We start from the raw sequence: 17,685 nt of genomic DNA, 5'->3' as shown, positions 1-17,685 counted from the left end.
TTCTCCTTAGTAATTTTCGCTATAGGCATTAGGTATGTTTAACATTACATTTTGTCAAAAAGCAAAAGGGCTACACCTAAAATCTCTAATATCGGGAATGAAGAGTCGTATCGGTTGAAGAATCAGACGGCCCCTTGCAAATCGCAGTAGAATTAAATGCTCAGCCAGATATCATTACAGAAATTGACAACCCTACAATTATATTTATTAGCCATAATTACTATATTATATATAATTCACATTATATATAATTAAAATTGAATCAAATTTATAATTGTGTTAAAAATCTACGCGGAGAGAATTTTCTCTTAAAATTTATCCTGAAAATCGTGGGCATTTGTGGAGAACTTTATGAGAGTTTTTGGAAATTTTACTATACATCTTACTAGCAAACGTATGGTAAAATTTCAGAAAGCTCTCCTACAGTTGTTCAAAATGCCACGAGCCACGATTACACGATTTTCCGGATAAATTTCAAGAGACAACTCTCTCCGTGCGCACTATCGTGATTTTCGGTCTAACGTTACACCGCCCTGGGCGATTCTTGGTATTTCTGGCGTCGCCGGGGAGAAACAATACGACTCTTCTGTGGCAAATTAAGGAGGGATGCACTACGTAAGTAACTTTCGTGAGCGAGATTCTTCGATTAGCAAAGCAAGACGTAGTAGCGCGTCGTAGAGTTATCGTCTGTCTCGACATACATAGATAAATATTATCATCAGGTTTCAGCATAATCGTAATGTATATAAAAAATTGTCTTTACTTACGCCTAAATTAGCATGATGCCTCGGTTATATAAATATATTATATATGTATGTATACATATACACGTATTTTCATATCATTATAATTATTATTGTATTATTTCCTTATATGTATATGTATATATCTATACCATTCACAACACAGAGTGCATAGTACGAAGCTGAATGTCGATCCGCTCGCTCTCGTATATATCGCCATTCTCTTACACACACGTACACCTACGTGTACTGTGCACTCGAGGATGGAGTTAAAAGGAGAAGCGGATCCAAAAGCCTCAATGTAACAACGCACAACCAATTTTTATACAACCTGCGTGCATTATAGTGTCTCGTCACCTTAAAGTTGACTCGAAACTTATACGTGTGCCACTGTGTGAATTTAATAACTACAATTGAGACATTGCGCTTCTCGCCGAACAGAAAGAAGAGGAACGTTCAAATTATCGCACATAGCAACTGTTTGCAAATTATATATACGAATCATGCTGAACAAATACCTCAAAGTGTTGCGTTTTCTCCGGCAAACGATCGAGTGCGGTTAATTAAAGCAACGGGAATAAGTGTAACGGATGTACAGGAGCAACGTATTCATCGAGACCGACTGCTGCCCTATATCTAGAGGTGTGACATTTTGATGTTATTTTTATAAGCAAAATATCGCAAAATGCCCCAGGAACGTTTTTAATGTAATTTCTTTACATTTTGGAGTCCCCAACTTCGTTTCAACACGTTTTTAAAACGCAAAATAACGCAAAATGATTCTCAACATGCAAAATAGCGTCCAAATAACGTAAAAAATCGCAATTTTTCTTAGTAAACATTTCTGACGTCAATGTTGTATCCTAAACCAAAGAGATTTATGCCTAAGGCTAGTTTTCGTTTCCTTTTTTTAGACATGTTACTGCTTTTATAGCCTGAAAATGATATGTAATTTCAGTAATTTGTTCCATGCTACTCTAATATGTTATGTTATGTTTTATGTTACATTTTTTAACATATGTTTGGCCTTAATAAATGTCGTAAATTGTTCTATCAAAACATTAAGGCCCGGTTTCACCAACGTTGTCTAGCTTTAAGCTTAACTTAATTCGTTCTTTGCTTCTTTCTAAAGTAACAGTTAGAGAAAGACAAAGAACGAATTAAACCAAGTTTTAAGTTAAGCGACGTTGGTGAAACCGGGCCCAAGTCGTCTTATTGAAGCCCTGCCCACCTCTGACCACGGCATTATCGAAAACATTATCAAAATAATGCAAAATCCGGAAAAACAAAGCGCCAAAGATGCCCAAAAATAGCATCAAAGTAACGCAAAAATGCCAAAACAAATAACATCAAAATGTCACACCTCTACCTATATCGAATATTCTTTCTCCATTGGCAGAAATCAAACGTCCGTCCGGTGGCTGCCGCTAGTCGCGAGCGTTAATACTGAAATTCTGTGCACACGAAACACGGTATCTCCCGACAGAATGTTCGATTACAGCAGAGATTCATCCACGCCTAGTACACGATAGCGTTATTCAAAATATGTAATGTGTTCTATCCTCGTCTTATTTAAATGTATAGTTAAGTGCTAGCATTATTGAAATCTTATTATTGCACGCGATGCAAAGAAAATGCACGTTACTCCACGCGCGTCCTAGGCTGCTGTACCGGGCGGTCCACGTACCTGCCGCCTCATTTCTCCGACGGTGTTAACGAGAGGTACAGGCGGGCTTCCCTCTCGGGCAAGAAAACACGTTCGAACGTGTCGTCGGAAAAATCGTGTCGCCGAAGCGGAGCGCCGCGTATCTCTTCCCATACGATTTATTACACTTTATTGATACTTGTGCCTCGCGGAGTTGTCCGTCCGTTCCTCTTTTCCCCCCTTAGTCGCTGTTTGGGAAAATTTGATTTTTACGAAACAACGGGTGCGCGAGGTCGTTAGACGTAGCTGTGGTGGTTGTTAAGGTGGTGCGGAAGCGTGTAGCAAAGCAAATATTGCGCATCCCTCGAATAATCGCATGCAGATCACCGTGGAAAGTATTACAAAGCCTATATGAAAAGAAATAGCTCCAGGTATTGTTAGCTCAAGGTACTGTCAGAATTAAAGCAACATTCCTCTCTATCCTACCAAATCCTTTCGAACTCGCGGGATTTTTCCAGAGCACACGTAACGAGCGGTAGCAACACTCACAACGACGCAAAGAGTCGGGGTGTCTGCGCGTAAATTGATAACAAAACGGGAAAAAGAGATTCTCTTTCTCGCGGAGATTCCTAGGAAGGAGTCCTTCAACGACTTGTGCACACCTTATAAACGGCAGTAAGTTCGTCATACTGTACACATACGTACGATCCGATTGCTTAAACGATAAATGAGCACGTTAAAAAAACCGCATAATACTCGCATGCTATTCGCGCACATTGCGTTACATTTCCAAACGGGCAAAACAAGTGCAAAATACACTGCTTTTTTTTTATTCCTCCTTTTCTCTTGAGTATCGTCGTTCGATATCATCGCGTGATTCGCACTTCGAGTTTCTTTTAAATTATACTCTTAGAGTTACAGTCTTACTACAATTCTTTTGGCTCACAGGAGTTCCACTTTGCTTTTAAGCTCGATTACTGAGCAATCATTGAGTGTGTCTCGTCGAGAAACTATATGCGAGAGAGAACGTCCTGCGGTAAACATCTCTAAAAAAATCTATTGTCTCCTCTCGCAAAGAAATTTGACATGAAGTCTTACAATCTGAATTTTGAACACTTCATTGTTGCGTTGTAACATCAGAGATCGAACGAGAACGAGAGAACGAGAACCTTTATTTTATTCTGGTTTTTTGTCTTCAATTCCTTCCGTTTCGACAGTCTCGTTTGTTTCTACAAGTTTGAAATCGCGTGACTCGTTTTTAACATTATTACAACATTTTGATAGGGAGATTTAACTCCCGGATTCTCTCAAAAGTGAGCTTTAATCTACCTAAATTACATTCCTCTTTCTCTCTCTATATATATTACTGCATATATAAAAATCTACTTACGCTTTATCCTTGAAATTGTTTGTAAATCTTCCAAGAATAATAGCAACTTTCTACAAACGTCCCGCTGAAATTCTTAAAATCGCGTCAAAGAGACGTGGGTTTCCGCGGAAACCCTTTTAGAATGAAAGCCGGTTCTTGCGCTCGATCTCTGATTGCAAGAAAAAAATCGAGAAAACTAGCGGGCCGCTCCAAGCTATCGCTGAAACGCCCCGAAATTTTCCCGAAGCGTATCCTCCCTTTGCCATGATTGCTAAATAGTCTTGTGTGTGTGTTTTTTTTAGTCTATCGATTTCGTCAATCATTGTCTTTCCCTCTTCATTTTTAGACAAACTCGAGGCCTTTCCGATAAATTCGGTTACTTACATTCGAGATGACGTGGAAAACTGCGTCCAATTTACTCACTTCGGAGCAGAGCAGATCTAAGCTGAACAAAAAACGCTAAAGCCGTCTAGGTTGCACGACGCTGTTGTTGTTGAGGCGCGTAGTCGTCTGATTGTTGAAGTTCTCGTCCTGTGGTACGTGCTCGGTGCGCTCGTCGAAAAATCCCGGATTCAAAATGATGTTGGGGACGAGCTCAATCACCTCCTGCTCCTCCAGCTGCGCTGCAATTTCGGAACGGAGATTAATTTTCATTAGTCTGGGCCACGGGTCTCATTAGCTTCTACCCTCTCCCTTCACCGGTGTTTCTTTGTCAGGTATTGTACAACATTTGCGCCTCGGCAATTTCGTGTCTCGACCGCGATTTTTCCCAAATTACTTTCTGGTCACATCGATAATTCTGTTGATAATAGAATACCAGATTCCGATGTCAATCGAAACGCCGTTCGCCTGACAAATGAACCTGCTACCTTTGACCTACGTACCTCGATACTGCCAAAGATCTCATCGGTATTACTTAACTAAGATCACAATGCTTTCTATGACTATCGTAATATTTACTATTCATTCATCATCACTAAGTTATTATCGGCAGGCTCGTTAACATTATGTACAGCATAAGTAATATTTAGTCTGAGTAATAAGAGAAAGTATTCGTATCGAAAAGTTTCAGTAATCAGACAAGTAAAAAATCTGCGGCAGGAAAATTCTATTAAGAAGTCTGAGATTTCATTCCAATGAGTGCCACTTATATCCTAAAAGATAAAAATACTGATGGTTTACTTGTGTGCTCGTTATTAGTGTACGGTGCGGCAATCTAGAAAGTGTCGTATTAATACAACTGATGAGATGAGAGATCTCCGTTAAATGCTGTCTCGTATATCTGTTAGCAAATATGTTGAATCTAATGAGAAGTTTTGCAAGGTGCTCAAAGTATACAGAAACGAGATGTATATATATCATAATATTAATAATTTCGAAAAACATGGCTGTCGCGTAATAGAGAGAAGCCAAAGATCAGGGCCACAGATAAGTCAGCTAGCCGGCTAGGATGCTAACAGGTCCTGTTGTTTTGTTAAATGAGCATGATGTATGTTCTTCAGCTAACTTGCACGAAGGCTTCTATGGAGAGAGACTTTCTCGGGCGTCGTGCTTATTAGAGAGGCCATGAATGTTATTATGATATCATCGCCAGCGGAAAGAAGTAGTAGTAGCAGCAGTAAAGAGACAGAGTAGAAGCGGAAGCTCTTACGGTACGGTTATCAGATAGGATGCTTACAGGGTGCCTTGCACTCGCGATACAGTAGGTAACATGTACCTAAACCAAGAATCAAAAGTGTGCCCATCACAATACCTACAGCTGCCACCCAGACGCGCGTATCGAAATTCTCTACGCCGGCTAAGAGGTGTCGGGCGAGCTCTGAAAATTAGTTACGTCGCATAATAAAGTTGCGTTAGTCTTAGCTTAGATACTGTACAAGGAACGTCTCGAAAGATACATCTTCCAATTTCTCTACGGAATACGTTTTGCACGAATGTAACGAGCGCCGAAACTATTGCCGTTCATTCAAGTTAAATCAGAAGTTTGCAAAAGGGCTTCGTGTCGCACACGATATTCAAGCGAGCAAAGGGCTTTGATAAGAAAGCTACCTTTTAATCTTATTCCTAACTTACAATAGCGACGACAGTTTCGGCCACAGATCTATTACACGATTTCGAATTTTATTTTGTCCCACTGACAAATCTCTACGTGTAAGAATCGCGAGGTAATTATATAATAGAGATTGCAACAAAATACCCAGTTCTTCTATACTGTACTGCGTATGGCCCTCGACTTCCACGATCTCTCCTCTTCCCAGCTGATTGGTTGCCCACACTCGAAATGAGTACGTAGTGTTTGGCACCAAATGATACACGTCTATCTGTCTCTTTAAAGCAACGAAACAATTGTTAGTCTTAATTCAATTAATCTCTCTTTGTGCGAGGGACGGAATAACTCCGTAACGTTATATACTAAACACATTTGCTCTTACATAATCCAGCGAATAATTGACATTGAGGCGGACGCAGTATTATAAAATAACGTTACGCTGATTGCGATGATTGCAGTATTATATAACGTTATCGAGTTATCTCGTGGCATCTTCTTGTTTCTCAACATCCCCGTTACAACGAAATCTCGAGGTCAAGATGCTTACAGAATTTGGAGGAATGTGTATCGGCCAAATGGGCTTCCACTCTTCCGGCTCTTCGCCCACCACTGGTTTCAAACGATATTCGGCAGTGAACTCTATGATAGGATATCCGCCGTTGTTGTCCACTTCCCAGAGTATGTTGGCCAATATCGTGGATGGCTTGACCCAGACATTCTGCAGGGCTCGAGGAGGCGCTGAAGAAACAAAGCAAAGACATTTGAATCTTCACTCCAATATACTTAAGATAGTCCTTGCTCTAAAACGCTGAATAAGATTCTCGGATCTGCTACGAAATATAAGAGCCGAATTGCTGTCCAATACTTTCCCCCGAATCTAAGACTCACGTGACTTTTTTTTCTCTCAACATTTTGGATCAGTTTAAAGCGCAAAACGATGCTGACTGCCACGAGTGCTTATGAATTGTCTCGTACAAGGCCAGAACGGCCGAGCGACAACGTACTTCTCACTGTTACGTTGATCATAGTTTTCACAGCGTCGCGGTCGTCGTCCAAGGTGCACGAGTAATTGCCAGCGTCGTCCACGCTGACGTTTGACAGCTTCAGCATGCCGTTCGGTTCGACTTTCAGCCGCTCGATCTGCCCGTCCTCCCGGCCCTCTCTCACCCACATCATGCTGGGCTGCTCGGAACGCGAGACGGCATTCTCCTCGGCGCAGGCCAACTCCAGGTCCTTACCCACGTCCACGGCGACGTACCGCATCGGCACCACGGCTACTGCTCCCTGCCATCCTGCAAGTTCACGGACGCGCGTCAACATCTTGCACCGCTGTCGGGCACGTTAATGCGATCGATTTGGCGCACGTCAATAACAGGCTCGGATCTCCGAACAGAGCCGGACAAGTAGACTGACAAACAAATTCATTACGCGCAATAGAAAGGTCCGCTCCGTCAGGCACGAGATCGCGGCGCAACAAGTAGCCGAGTATTTGCAACGCTGCGTTATTTAAGATCTCGTCTCGTTTCGACGGCACTCCGTTTCCCTCGCCGCGTAAAATTTAAAATTAAACGTCAACGTGCGAACGCTCGGTTTCGTCTCGAGACGCGATCAAGCCGAAGTCGCTCCCGGTCACGCGACGATCCGACCACGCGGCGTTCCAAGGACCGTAAAAAGAAAAAAAAAACAAACCGAGGAAAAGACAACAGCCGACACGTCGCGTCGCGACATCGGCAGGTGGTTCCGCGGGCCCGCGCCGCGGTATAATCTGCCATTACTCGCGCGGCGGCGAGTGACGCAGACGGCAAGCGGAAGCGGTGCAGAGCGACCGGGAGCGGCGAGGCAGCCTCTTTACATAACTCGACCCTGAGTCGTAACGATCGTCCGCGCACGGTACGTACTATAGCCGGCCGCGGATCGCATATGATCGTTGGATATGGATCGCGGCATTGTTCCTCGACGGAAGTGTGCCTCTCTCTCTCTCTCCCTCCTTCCCTTTTTCCCTCTCACTCCCTCTCTCCCTCCGTCGCTCCATTTCTCTTTCGCGGTTATTACTCGGCGACGTTCTTACCTGCCAGGAGGAGCATCAGCAACGGTAGCAGCAATTTACGTTCGTCCATTCTGCCATAATAATGCACCCTAGACGCCTTGCTCGAGATCGGTTTTTCGTCACGGGACTCTTCTCGCTCGCATCCCTCTCGCTGTCATGTCGAACGTCGCACTCGTGCTCTCTTTATTCGCGACAGTCCCGGAGCAGCGACAAGTAACGGAGGAGGAGGTGGAGGAGGAGGAGAAGGAAGAGGCGGAGAGAAGGAGGAGGCGCGTCACTCGGTGTCGATCGCCGCCGCCGACGCCGCTGTCAAACTCATCGCGCCGTACATACGTCGTCGTTTATACACCAAACCGCTGCCCCTCGTCAACCAGCAATTGCTCCGCGAACACCGCCCGTCCGGCGCGCCGCCCTGTTTTATTGAGTCGCGCCGCGGGCGCCCCCTAGCGCGCGTCCGCCGCGCGGTCCCGCCTTTACCGACCGCCGGCAAGAGTTTACCGTCCGTCAGTAACGACTGTTATAAAATCGTTGTTACGAATTGTTACGAAATTTACGAATCTGATTGGCACGACGCGGTTCTATTTTGCCCATTAAAGTTCTATTTGTTTAATTTACATGCGTTATATATTTGTGAGTGTCGCATCGAAATGCGACATTTTCATTGTCAACATCATTGCAACAGGACGTGCGGGGCTACGTGCACGAGATCAGCAGCGGACGTTGGTGGCAGTAGTGTACGCGGATGTGCATGATTTTCGCGAAAAAAGTAGGCCTTGGAGTCCCGCGTAGAAAACATGCTGCTCTAGGTGTGTGAGTGCGATGGCGCGTGGCTCTTCGCCGCGTCTGTGTTAACTGAAGTGCCTAAATATTTTACCTTAAATCCGAGCGATTGGACGGCCTATTTCAGAGAGATACGAGAACGCAATTTAAACGGTCGTCTCGCGGACGTCGTTTCCTCCGAAAATCAGCCTTCGTGAACCTACGACCGCGTAATTCAGGCCCGCAATGAGTGTCGCGCAATTCGCGAGGAAGAAAGGACTGAGTGGGAAAAGGAGCGAGCGCAAGCAGGAAAGTTACATGAGCCCGTTGAACGGCTTGAAGAGAAGGTAACGGCTGGTAATTCGGGTTTTTTTTTTGTATCGGGAGACATTGACGCAATTTTTGTCCCGACTAGTCTGGAAGAGCTTAACAGCATCGTGAGCGTTATTGTCAACGAGGATAAGAGGTTAACTCGTGGAATGGTCCAGAAAATGACTAAACAGAAGGCAACGGGTAACTCCAGCAAGGAATCTACATCGCGGAATAGTGTAATTGTTATCAATGACAGTGACAATGAGGCAGCTAACGGGGAGCCTGACAGTGGAAGCGCCTCGACACCGTCCTCGTCTGTACGGAAAAAAAGAAAATCAATGACGCCTGCCGAACAGAACGCAGGTACACCATCCAACACGCCGTTGGATAACGACGCATCCGTCCTTTATTTGTCAAGCACGCAGGGATCTTTATCGAACGGGGAAAATATAGGTTAGTCGGCTTGGTCTTGGAGCAGATTTCGATAGAGGAATCTGTTTAAAGCCTGATCTGCAGTGTGTTCGTTGCGTCCGGAAACACTCTATTTTATATCAGCAAGTCGAAACGCTTGAAAACTTTGTCGACAACGTACGAGTGTACAATGTGTAAAGCCCGTATCAGACTACGGATTGAGATTGGGATTAGATTGAAATTTGACCAATCGCAGTAAAGTTTACTAATCTCAAGTGCAGTAACTTTTACTCTGATTGGTCAAATTTCAATCTAATCCCAATCTCAATCCGTAGTCTGATACGGGCTTAAGGTACACTGGGATTCGCCGATGCCTTGCCATATGGACTTTGGCACGCACTTAGACGCATATACATTTTCCATGTCTATGCAAAATGTGCTGACATGTGCACAAATTCACGTGGAAAGGCATCGGCGATTCCTAGTTTACAATTCATCAACTTGCACAAAATTTTTAAACGTATTTATTGGCTACAACATAGAATGTTTCTAGACGCAAAGAGCACATTGTAGATTAGGCTAAACTGAACACCGTTCTCGAATAGTACATACATGTGTCTTACGACGTCTAGCACCAGCACAAACGGAGGACGATGTCGTTGAGCTGTGGTCGTGTCTAAATAGTAAAAACAAGAAGAAGAAAATTAAGCAATTTAAGAAACGTGAATTGTTTAGGATAGACAGAAGACCGAATCTGAGCTATCTCAAGTATCTAGAGGCAGATACGAAAGACACAGAAAAAACAAAATGCAAACACAGACTATTCCAAGACAATATTCAAACTGAGCCCGAGTCATTTACGAAACCTGTTAAGCGGAAATTGTCGAAATACGATTTAAGCAGCAACTCGATAAGAAAGAAGCAGCGCATCGATAACTTGATTTCGAGTAGTACAAGGTCGGATCCACACCACAGTGAAGGGAATAGGAATTTGGACGAGGAGAATCAAAGCGAAGCAAATTCAACGCGTAAATTAAGAGAGATAGTTGTTGACGGCTACAATGTAGCAAAGGCGTACGATTCTATTTTTTTCTTTAGTGCATATTATTGATAAATTTTCGTAAGATGCAAAATTGGCTGATTACGTACAGCTGTAAAGATTGCAAAATATTCTATGGTTATCGCATTACAATTTGAGCAGCGTGTATCTTGCTTTCTTTATATTCTAGTCATACAAATGGAAAAGAGTTCTCGGCAAAAGGTATCAAAATAGTAGTAAATTATTTTCAATCGAGGGGTCACGTTGTAAAGGTTTTCTTACCACACCATGCCCGAAAAAAGGAACATACCTTTCTCGAGCAGTTGTACAGAGAGGGCACGGTCGTTTTTACACCTAGTCGCATCCTTGCTGGGCGAAGAATCACATCGTATGACGATCGGTATACGCAACCACCATACTTTTATTATATAAATGCGAAGAATATATACATTTTCTTACATTCTTTACCTACAAAGGAAGAATTCTATACAGTAAAATAATATATTTGTTCATATAATATTACACGCATTCTGTATGTAAACGTGTCTTTTTACAAAGGTACAAATTAATCTCGTCAATCTCAATATTCGACACTTTACAAAAAATAACTTGGTTTTGTCTCGACCTGTTGTCCTTTTTTTGTTCATAGTGAAAATAAGGTACCAGAAACTATGTCTCTCTGTTTATTGCGTGGAAATAATTAGAAATCTATTTTATATGAAACATACGAAACGTGTGATAGAAATTTAGAGCTTGGCGCTTTCTCATTTTTTTTTCAATTACAGGTACATACTGGAATACGCGACGTTATGTGAAGGTGTAGTAATTTCCACGGATCAATATAGAGACCTGTACAGAGAGAAACCGGAATGGCGCGATACAATTTTAAATCGTTTACTGATACCCACTTTCGTCGGGGATTACATCATGTTTCCAGAGGATCCATTAGGCAAGTTTGGACCAAATCTCGAGACATTTTTGCGACATTAACATAATTATGATGTTGTATATTATCGTTGTAAATTCAATATGTGGACTGCAATCTTTTGTATTATAATTTTATTTCAGACCCTTCTTTTCTTTTCTTCTCTTTGTATGTATCTAATCTGTTATGTATTCACAGTGCAGCTCGAAAACAATTTGTACACGATAGTTTTTCTAAATTTTGATTTTTTTCTTCACAATAAAAGTGCACATTTGCACGTGCACTTTTATGAAAAGTGAATTATACACTGCAAAGAATAGAATATGTTTTGTGAGGCACATATGTATGAAATAAAAGATTTATAATTTATATATTTCTCTAATAAAATGCGTTTACATAAGTAACAGATGCATTTGTAACATAGTAGCATAACAAGCTTATCACTTAATCAATTCTTCGCTACTGCCGAAATGCCGTATCTTGTTAAAGTGTGCAACAAACGTACACGAGGTAAGTTATTAAACAAAGAAAAAAGATACCTTTTCTATTTCAGGTTTTGCAGTTGTGATTCTATCGCAGCTCATCGTTCTCATTTGTTATATAAAAATGGTATAATCTTACATATAAAGTTTATATAGAGAAAAAAAATAAATAATACAAAATTTCCAAACTGTTTATCCTACGCTGGTCTCCAACAATGTTTTCCCGACTGATGAATGAAATCCATGCTCTCTTGCGCTGATTCACGCGCGAAACGTTGCATTGCGTTCTCGCTGTCGCTATTATGACATGCATTCGATAATACTGCTTCGTGTTGGAAGGCTGAACTAACAGCTGAAATAGTTTTATAAATCATATAATATTAGAAAGTTTAATAAAAGTACTGAACTTGTAGTGTCGCCTCGTATTCATAGTCCGTTCTTATATTTAAGACCATCTAAAGTAAAGTCTTAATATGTTGTGAACCAATCGCACAGAGACCCGTATTAGCGTTTTAAGACATTATTTAATATGGTCTCGAAATAAGAACGAATTATAAATACCGGTCTGTAAGTACTTAACTTTTTGTAAATCATTAATTGATATTATGTCTGTGTATGGGCGTAAAAACTTATTAAATAAAAATAGACAAAAAATAATATATATATATCAATTTACTTGATTTGGCAAATAGCTTCCTCAAGACATAGTCATCGTCTGCGGTCGAAACTGATTCTTCTTTTTCTTTGGAACGTCCCAGACGACGACCTATCAGACAAGAGACACGTTCTCCCTCGAACATCGCGGAAACACTTGCCTTGTCCGAGTGCGAACCTTCTTTGTGCCTCTTACGTTTACGACCAGATGATAACTTGACTTTATCGTCACTGAAATTAAATTTACTCTCTTTTTCCACAGAATTGTTATTTAGAGACTTCACCGGAGTTATAGCCTGTTCACAATTGTCCTTTTTGAATGTGTTTTCATTCTCCATATTGCAGTTTCTTTCAATGTTTGCATCGAAATTCGTATTATCGATATCTTCATTACGTTTGTTTGGAGATTCGAGTATATTGTTCTGATCAAAAGGTAAGTTTTGGCTCACAAGTAAATTATTATCCATAGCGGGAGCCTCGTGGCGTTTTGAATTGTCATCTTGTTCGTCGTGCTTTCCTTCGCGAATATTGTCGTTTGCATTCTCATTTTCGTCGCGCTTCGATTTCATACTGGCGCTTATTTTCTTGCTGAGTATCGACGCCAACTTTTTCATTTGTTCGATCTTGCTGAGGGAAAAGCCAACGGGTCCAGGTGTCAATTTAGATTCTTTAAATAAGCGATCCGATTCGGAAAACTCGCCGTTTGTCGGTTCGTTCAGATTGAATAGCTCCACCAGATCCGTCGTTTTGAATAGACGCCGTTGGCGTGGATCGTCAAGAACTTTGTTCGAAAGCAGTAACTTGAAAATCTGTCTGTGATATATCTGAAAAGAAGAGGAAAGAAACAGGTTGCTCTGTCACTTTGATCAAATCTTACAAGTGTATTCCGTAAAAAACAACACATTCGAACATCATAAAAATTCGTGCAACATAATCTGCTGTTACAAACCTTTTCCTCTATCGTACCAGCGGTAATCAATCTATAGATGGTGACTTGTTTGTTCTGGCCTATTCTCCACGCGCGTTCTCTCGCTTGAGCGTCCGTGGCCGGATTCCAATCGGGATCGTAAATAATCACTCGATTCGCACCGGTCAGATTTACTCCCAGACCTCCTACGCGCGTCGTCAGCAGGAACACGAAATACGACGTGTTCTTCGGAAGGAAAGAAGGATTAATTTTTTAGGGACGTTATTTATCCCCACTGTAAAACCTTCAAGTAATTAACACGTACATTGTTAAATTTGTGAATCGTTTGCTGCCGCTGAGACATTACTGTTGTCCCATCCATTTTCAAGTAAGTATACTCCTCTCGTAGCAAAAGGGACTCCAAAATGTGCATCATCTGCACAGAGAAAACGAAGTATGGTGATCGTTTTATTGCTATTTTATAGCAGCGTTCCATAATATTGAAACTTTCGAAATTCCGAATATAAAATCCACATTGCTAAGCTGAAAAGGAATGTTCATTCACCTGCCTTCCCTGAGTAAAAAGCAACACTCTGTGTCCTTGCTTCTGCCAGATTTTCAGAAGAGATCGGACCACTGTCATTTTTCCAGCACGTTTCCAATAACCGAACTTCTCCAGGTGTTCTTCGGATAAATCGATATCTTCATCGGAGTCCTTAAATAAAAAAAAACCAAGGCTCACAGTTTTGCATATTAACCGTTATTACGTTAGACTGCGGCCTTACTTGTTCTCTGGTGTACAAAAACAAGTCAGGGTGATTGCATATCTTTCTCAATGCTGACAAGGCAATGAGAAACCTGGCTCTATATTTCCCATCGTGATTATTTCTTTCGTGAAGAACAAAGGACACATCATCGGAGATCAGGTACTTTTTATACAGTTTCTTCTGCTCGTCCGTCAAACTGCAGAATAACACCTGAGAAAGAAGACGTGTGTTAATTCAGTAAAACTGGTCAGAAAAACTAAAATAAGAAGAATGAATATTGTCCGCAACAGCGAGACACGTTCAGTATGTAAGAACCTGTTCATTCTTTTCCGGTAGGGTGAGATGATGCTTCACGTCGGTCTTCGTTCTTCGAAGCATGTACGGCGTAATGGTGTTCTTCAGCATAGTGGCTATTTGAAGAGCCGTTGCCTCCTGCAACGGCGTGGCGTTTGCGTAACCGCCGCGTGTGATGGGTGCCGCGCAATGTTCCAGAAATATAGGCAGTGTACCCAGTTTGCCAGGCAGAATGAAATCGAACAGGGACCACAGTTCTTTCAAAGAATTCTGCATTGGACTGCCGCTCAGCAGCAGTCGATGCGGTGTCGAGAATCGCTTCACCGCTCGACTCACCTGCAACATAATAATATAATTTTAGTAACAAAGAAAAATAATGCACTGCGACTTTCTTGCAATAGACAAATATACATGCAAACGTGAAGAATGGAAATGGCAGTAATTTCACCCAATTGTTAGCAATCGATTACCTTCGCTTGCGGATTACGAATCTTATGACCTTCGTCTAGAATAACGTAATGCCACTGACTAGACACAAGCAAATCTTTGTGTCTGAGGACTCCGTTGTAAGAGGTAACGAGTATTCCGCCAGTTTGTAAGGATTCTATTAAGCTCTCTGGATCACCTGGATGAGAACATTGCGATTATCATTTCTTGAGGAACGTGTATGTATAAATTATTTACTTACCATTGTAACCGCCAGAATGGTGAAGCACAACAACTCTGAAGAAAGGCCACCATTCATGAAAGTGCATCACCCACTGCTCCATTAAGGTAGCAGGACATACAACCAGAGTGGGGCCTAATCCTCTGTATCTGTGGACCGTGGGTAAAGTATTTATTTTTCAAATGCATTTACACCATAAACGTAACGATGGGCACAAGTAAGAAGAATAAAACAACATTGAGAAGTCTGGCACGTTCGAAAAATTGTTTTACAGATATATATAAATCCTACGTCTATCGAGAAGTAAAGCGATACCTTCCGTTATGAGAAAGCAATTCGCTACAGTCCAAACCCGCGAGGAATGCAATGACTTCCACAGTTTTGCCTAATCCCATCTCGTCACCCAAGAGGCCGCCTAATCTACGACCGTGTAATTCCCAAAGCCATTGAACGGCGATCCTCTGATACCTGTATAGAAAATTTGTAATTCAAGTTATATTATAAAAATGCCCGATTCATATTAGGCTAAAATTAAAGTGAACGTAATGTTGAATTGATTCCGATTCAGCAGACCAATTGGTGTCGAAGAAATTCACAGAAAAGGTCTAACAAATATGAAACATAAATCTTTTCTTTAGTCCCTCTATGCACATGCAATATAAATATTTTACGGGCGCAAAAATAACTCGACACAAAATTGCGCATCTACCTATATAATTTGTCCCAGATACATTGCGGCACTTTAAAGAGAGTATCAATTTTGTGCATTGCTTCGTCTCTGGGATAAATATTTGTTTCCATCCTCTGCTCGAATAGTCGATTATCTCCGTCGTCTCGAGCTGAACAAATTTAAAAGTCAATAAGACCAAAATAATGAGTAGTAAAAGCGATAACGTAAACGAAACAAACAATTCGTCAATTAATTACAAATGGCATACTTCTTTTTGTACGGGTGTGTCCCGACTTAACTAAAGTTTTTCTTTTTCTGGACGCCTTATCCTCCACGTCTGAAAAGTATTTCTTATCAAGTACAGCTCTCTTGAGTCTAAACACAACGAATATTAATATTACCGGAATCCAGTTCGTTGTCACTAGGAATATATTCGCTTTCCGAACTGCGGTCGGCATTTTCATTTGCTACGTTGGAGCCTGCCTCTGTACTTAGAGTAGTGTCCTGCTGCTTATCTTTGCCGTTCTCATGTCTGGACTTTTGGCACCTTTTATTCGTTCTTGCATCAGTACTGAGCAATTTTGCTTTTTTAACTGTTAGCGAATTATCTGTGTCAGAAGGTGTCTTGGATGCTTTCTTTAATTTCCTCTTTTGTTCGGCCAGGGCAGCTTGTTGCTTAAAGTACTTGTCAAGATCTAACAATTGAAAACCTTTATTGGCAGGCCTAAAAAATATAATAAACTCATATATATTATATATTCCATTATTAAAAATCAACATAGGTCATTTAATTATTACACGTAATTGGAAATTTGAACTGTTTAAACGGTGAAACTTTTCATGCCAAAAATGGCTTAAATCATCGCAAGCAAAACGAATTCGCATCACGTCATACCTTTCCCTTTGCTCCAAAGCCGACTGTTTAAATGCCGCTTCAAACGGAGTAATCTCTCCAGTCTCAACCTGCTTTTGCAACTCTGCCCTGTGATCCTGTTTGTCAGCAGCTTCGACGTTCCCCTTGGCGTTCAGTTCAACGTCATCCTCTGGAATCCCGGGCTGATCGTTTATTGAACACCTGATGTGTTCCGACACCTCTTGCAAAATGCTGTCTTGCGTCTTGACAGACACTACCTGTGGACACCAGCAGATGTTACTTTGTAGAAAAGAAACGAAGGGATGAAGGAAATCGTTATTTTAACATAACAAACTTAATAAATACATTTATTATTGTCATTATTATTAATGCGTTCCATGATACGTTGGTTTGACACTTGGTCACGCTTGCGGCGCTCTAACCTACACGACTGCGCGACACTAATTACCTCTCGCAAATCACTCGGAAAATCATTCAGCACATTTTCCACCGCGTCGTCGCCAGGACACGACGCACCGCCGCCGTTGTTACTCGTCTCTGCCATGCTGTGGGGTCACATAACCCAGGTAGCAAAATGATATCAAAATGTCAAGAAAAGGCCAACATGCCGCGCGACGTGCACCTACGTTTCGTGCGCGAGTCAACAAACGGATCCCCGAAATCGATCTCCCGACAGTCCCGACAGGCGTGTTCGCACTGGATCGTGCGCGCGTACGGTGCACCCGACGTAATCGCATAGATCAATCGATAAGTCTGTTTTCTGCTCCTGCACTGGCGAACCGGTGCGTCAAGCTGGAATGAGAAAAGATATATACTTGTCTCGCTCTATTTTATCGCACTAGTTCGCCAGTGTAGCAACAGGAAACCAAGCCTTATTATTCGTAAAAGTCGCGCCGATTTTACGCCCGGGGCAAAAACCCCATAATTCGCGTATGTTTTTATTGCGCGGGAATCGCTGCCTTTTTTACCGATCAAATGTCGCTTTACATTCTCGCATATGAATCAAATGCGGGGCTTAAAACTCATATTAATGACTCATCGTGGCTTGATTCATTGCATAAATAATTCGT

At 41.8% G+C, this 17,685-nt stretch overlaps 3 protein-coding genes and 1 long non-coding RNA gene across 4 annotated transcripts; 2 read left to right on the top strand and 2 right to left on the bottom strand.

Moving 5' to 3' along the window:
• The first annotated feature begins 416 nt into the window (after window positions 1-416).
• Window positions 417-2,343, top strand: LOC105570602. The gene is made up of 2 exons (XR_001009598.1): window positions 417-1,385; window positions 2,143-2,343. It is a non-coding gene; the product is annotated as an uncharacterized LOC105570602 (long non-coding RNA).
• Window positions 2,344-3,234: 891 nt separating this feature from the next.
• LOC105570601 (contactin-6) lies at window positions 3,235-8,264 on the bottom strand. The gene is made up of 6 exons (XM_012027930.1): window positions 7,876-8,264; window positions 6,812-7,099; window positions 6,355-6,545; window positions 5,955-6,084; window positions 5,436-5,576; window positions 3,235-4,380 (listed from the first exon to the last, which is right to left on the bottom strand). Exons 1-6 carry the CDS (start codon window positions 7,922-7,924, stop codon window positions 4,217-4,219), a joined length of 963 nt encoding a protein of 320 aa, XP_011883320.1. The 5' UTR covers window positions 7,925-8,264; the 3' UTR covers window positions 3,235-4,216.
• A 266-nt stretch (window positions 8,265-8,530) lies between these two features.
• Window positions 8,531-11,465, top strand: LOC105570600 (probable ribonuclease ZC3H12B). Its single transcript, XM_012027929.1, has 5 exons — window positions 8,531-8,960; window positions 9,029-9,378; window positions 9,969-10,410; window positions 10,566-10,775; window positions 11,161-11,465. Exons 1-5 carry the CDS (start codon window positions 8,860-8,862, stop codon window positions 11,363-11,365), a joined length of 1,308 nt encoding a protein of 435 aa, XP_011883319.1. The 5' UTR covers window positions 8,531-8,859; the 3' UTR covers window positions 11,366-11,465.
• A 186-nt stretch (window positions 11,466-11,651) lies between these two features.
• LOC105570599 (DNA excision repair protein ERCC-6-like) lies at window positions 11,652-17,444 on the bottom strand. The gene is made up of 15 exons (XM_012027928.1): window positions 17,064-17,444; window positions 16,637-16,872; window positions 16,143-16,465; window positions 16,010-16,078; window positions 15,781-15,910; window positions 15,387-15,539; window positions 15,093-15,220; window positions 14,875-15,029; window positions 14,426-14,740; window positions 14,129-14,320; window positions 13,909-14,058; window positions 13,669-13,779; window positions 13,386-13,589; window positions 12,459-13,260; window positions 11,652-12,134 (listed from the first exon to the last, which is right to left on the bottom strand). Exons 1-15 carry the CDS (start codon window positions 17,157-17,159, stop codon window positions 11,980-11,982), a joined length of 3,219 nt encoding a protein of 1,072 aa, XP_011883318.1. The 5' UTR covers window positions 17,160-17,444; the 3' UTR covers window positions 11,652-11,979.
• Between the last annotated feature and the right edge of the window lie 241 nt (window positions 17,445-17,685).

This window comes from Vollenhovia emeryi, unplaced genomic scaffold (genome assembly GCF_000949405.1).
Source record: "Vollenhovia emeryi isolate VEMERY1.0 unplaced genomic scaffold, V.emery_V1.0 DF939120.1, whole genome shotgun sequence".
NCBI classification, from domain to species: domain Eukaryota; kingdom Metazoa; phylum Arthropoda; class Insecta; order Hymenoptera; family Formicidae; genus Vollenhovia; species Vollenhovia emeryi.
The sequence above is the reverse complement of the archived record's forward strand: the minus strand, read 5'-3'. Positions and strand labels throughout refer to the sequence as shown.

Excerpts from the sequence above, each read along its gene's own strand:
- LOC105570601 (XM_012027930.1), bottom strand. The coding sequence starts at position 7,924 with ATGGACGAACGTAAATTGCTGCTACCGTTGCTGATGCTCCTCCTGGCA. Across the intron at positions 5,577-5,954 it reads GTACAGTATAGAAGAACTGG|AGCTCGCCCGACACCTCTTA; the intron begins GTATTTTGTTGC and ends ACTAATTTTCAG. Across the intron at positions 4,381-5,435 it reads TCGCGAGTGCAAGGCACCCT|CGCAGCTGGAGGAGCAGGAG; the intron begins GTAAGCATCCTA and ends CCGAAATTGCAG.
- LOC105570600 (XM_012027929.1), top strand. The coding sequence starts at position 8,860 with ATGAGTGTCGCGCAATTCGCGAGGAAGAAAGGACTGAGTGGGAAAAGG. Across the intron at positions 10,411-10,565 it reads GGCTACAATGTAGCAAAGGC|TCATACAAATGGAAAAGAGT; the intron begins GTACGATTCTAT and ends TTTATATTCTAG. Across the intron at positions 10,776-11,160 it reads ATCACATCGTATGACGATCG|GTACATACTGGAATACGCGA; the intron begins GTATACGCAACC and ends TTTCAATTACAG.
- LOC105570599 (XM_012027928.1), bottom strand. The coding sequence starts at position 17,159 with ATGGCAGAGACGAGTAACAACGGCGGCGGTGCGTCGTGTCCTGGCGAC. Across the intron at positions 16,466-16,636 it reads GCTTTGGAGCAAAGGGAAAG|GCCTGCCAATAAAGGTTTTC; the intron begins GTATGACGTGAT and ends TATATTTTTTAG. Across the intron at positions 15,221-15,386 it reads TTGCTTTCTCATAACGGAAG|ATACAGAGGATTAGGCCCCA; the intron begins GTATCGCTTTAC and ends CACGGTCCACAG.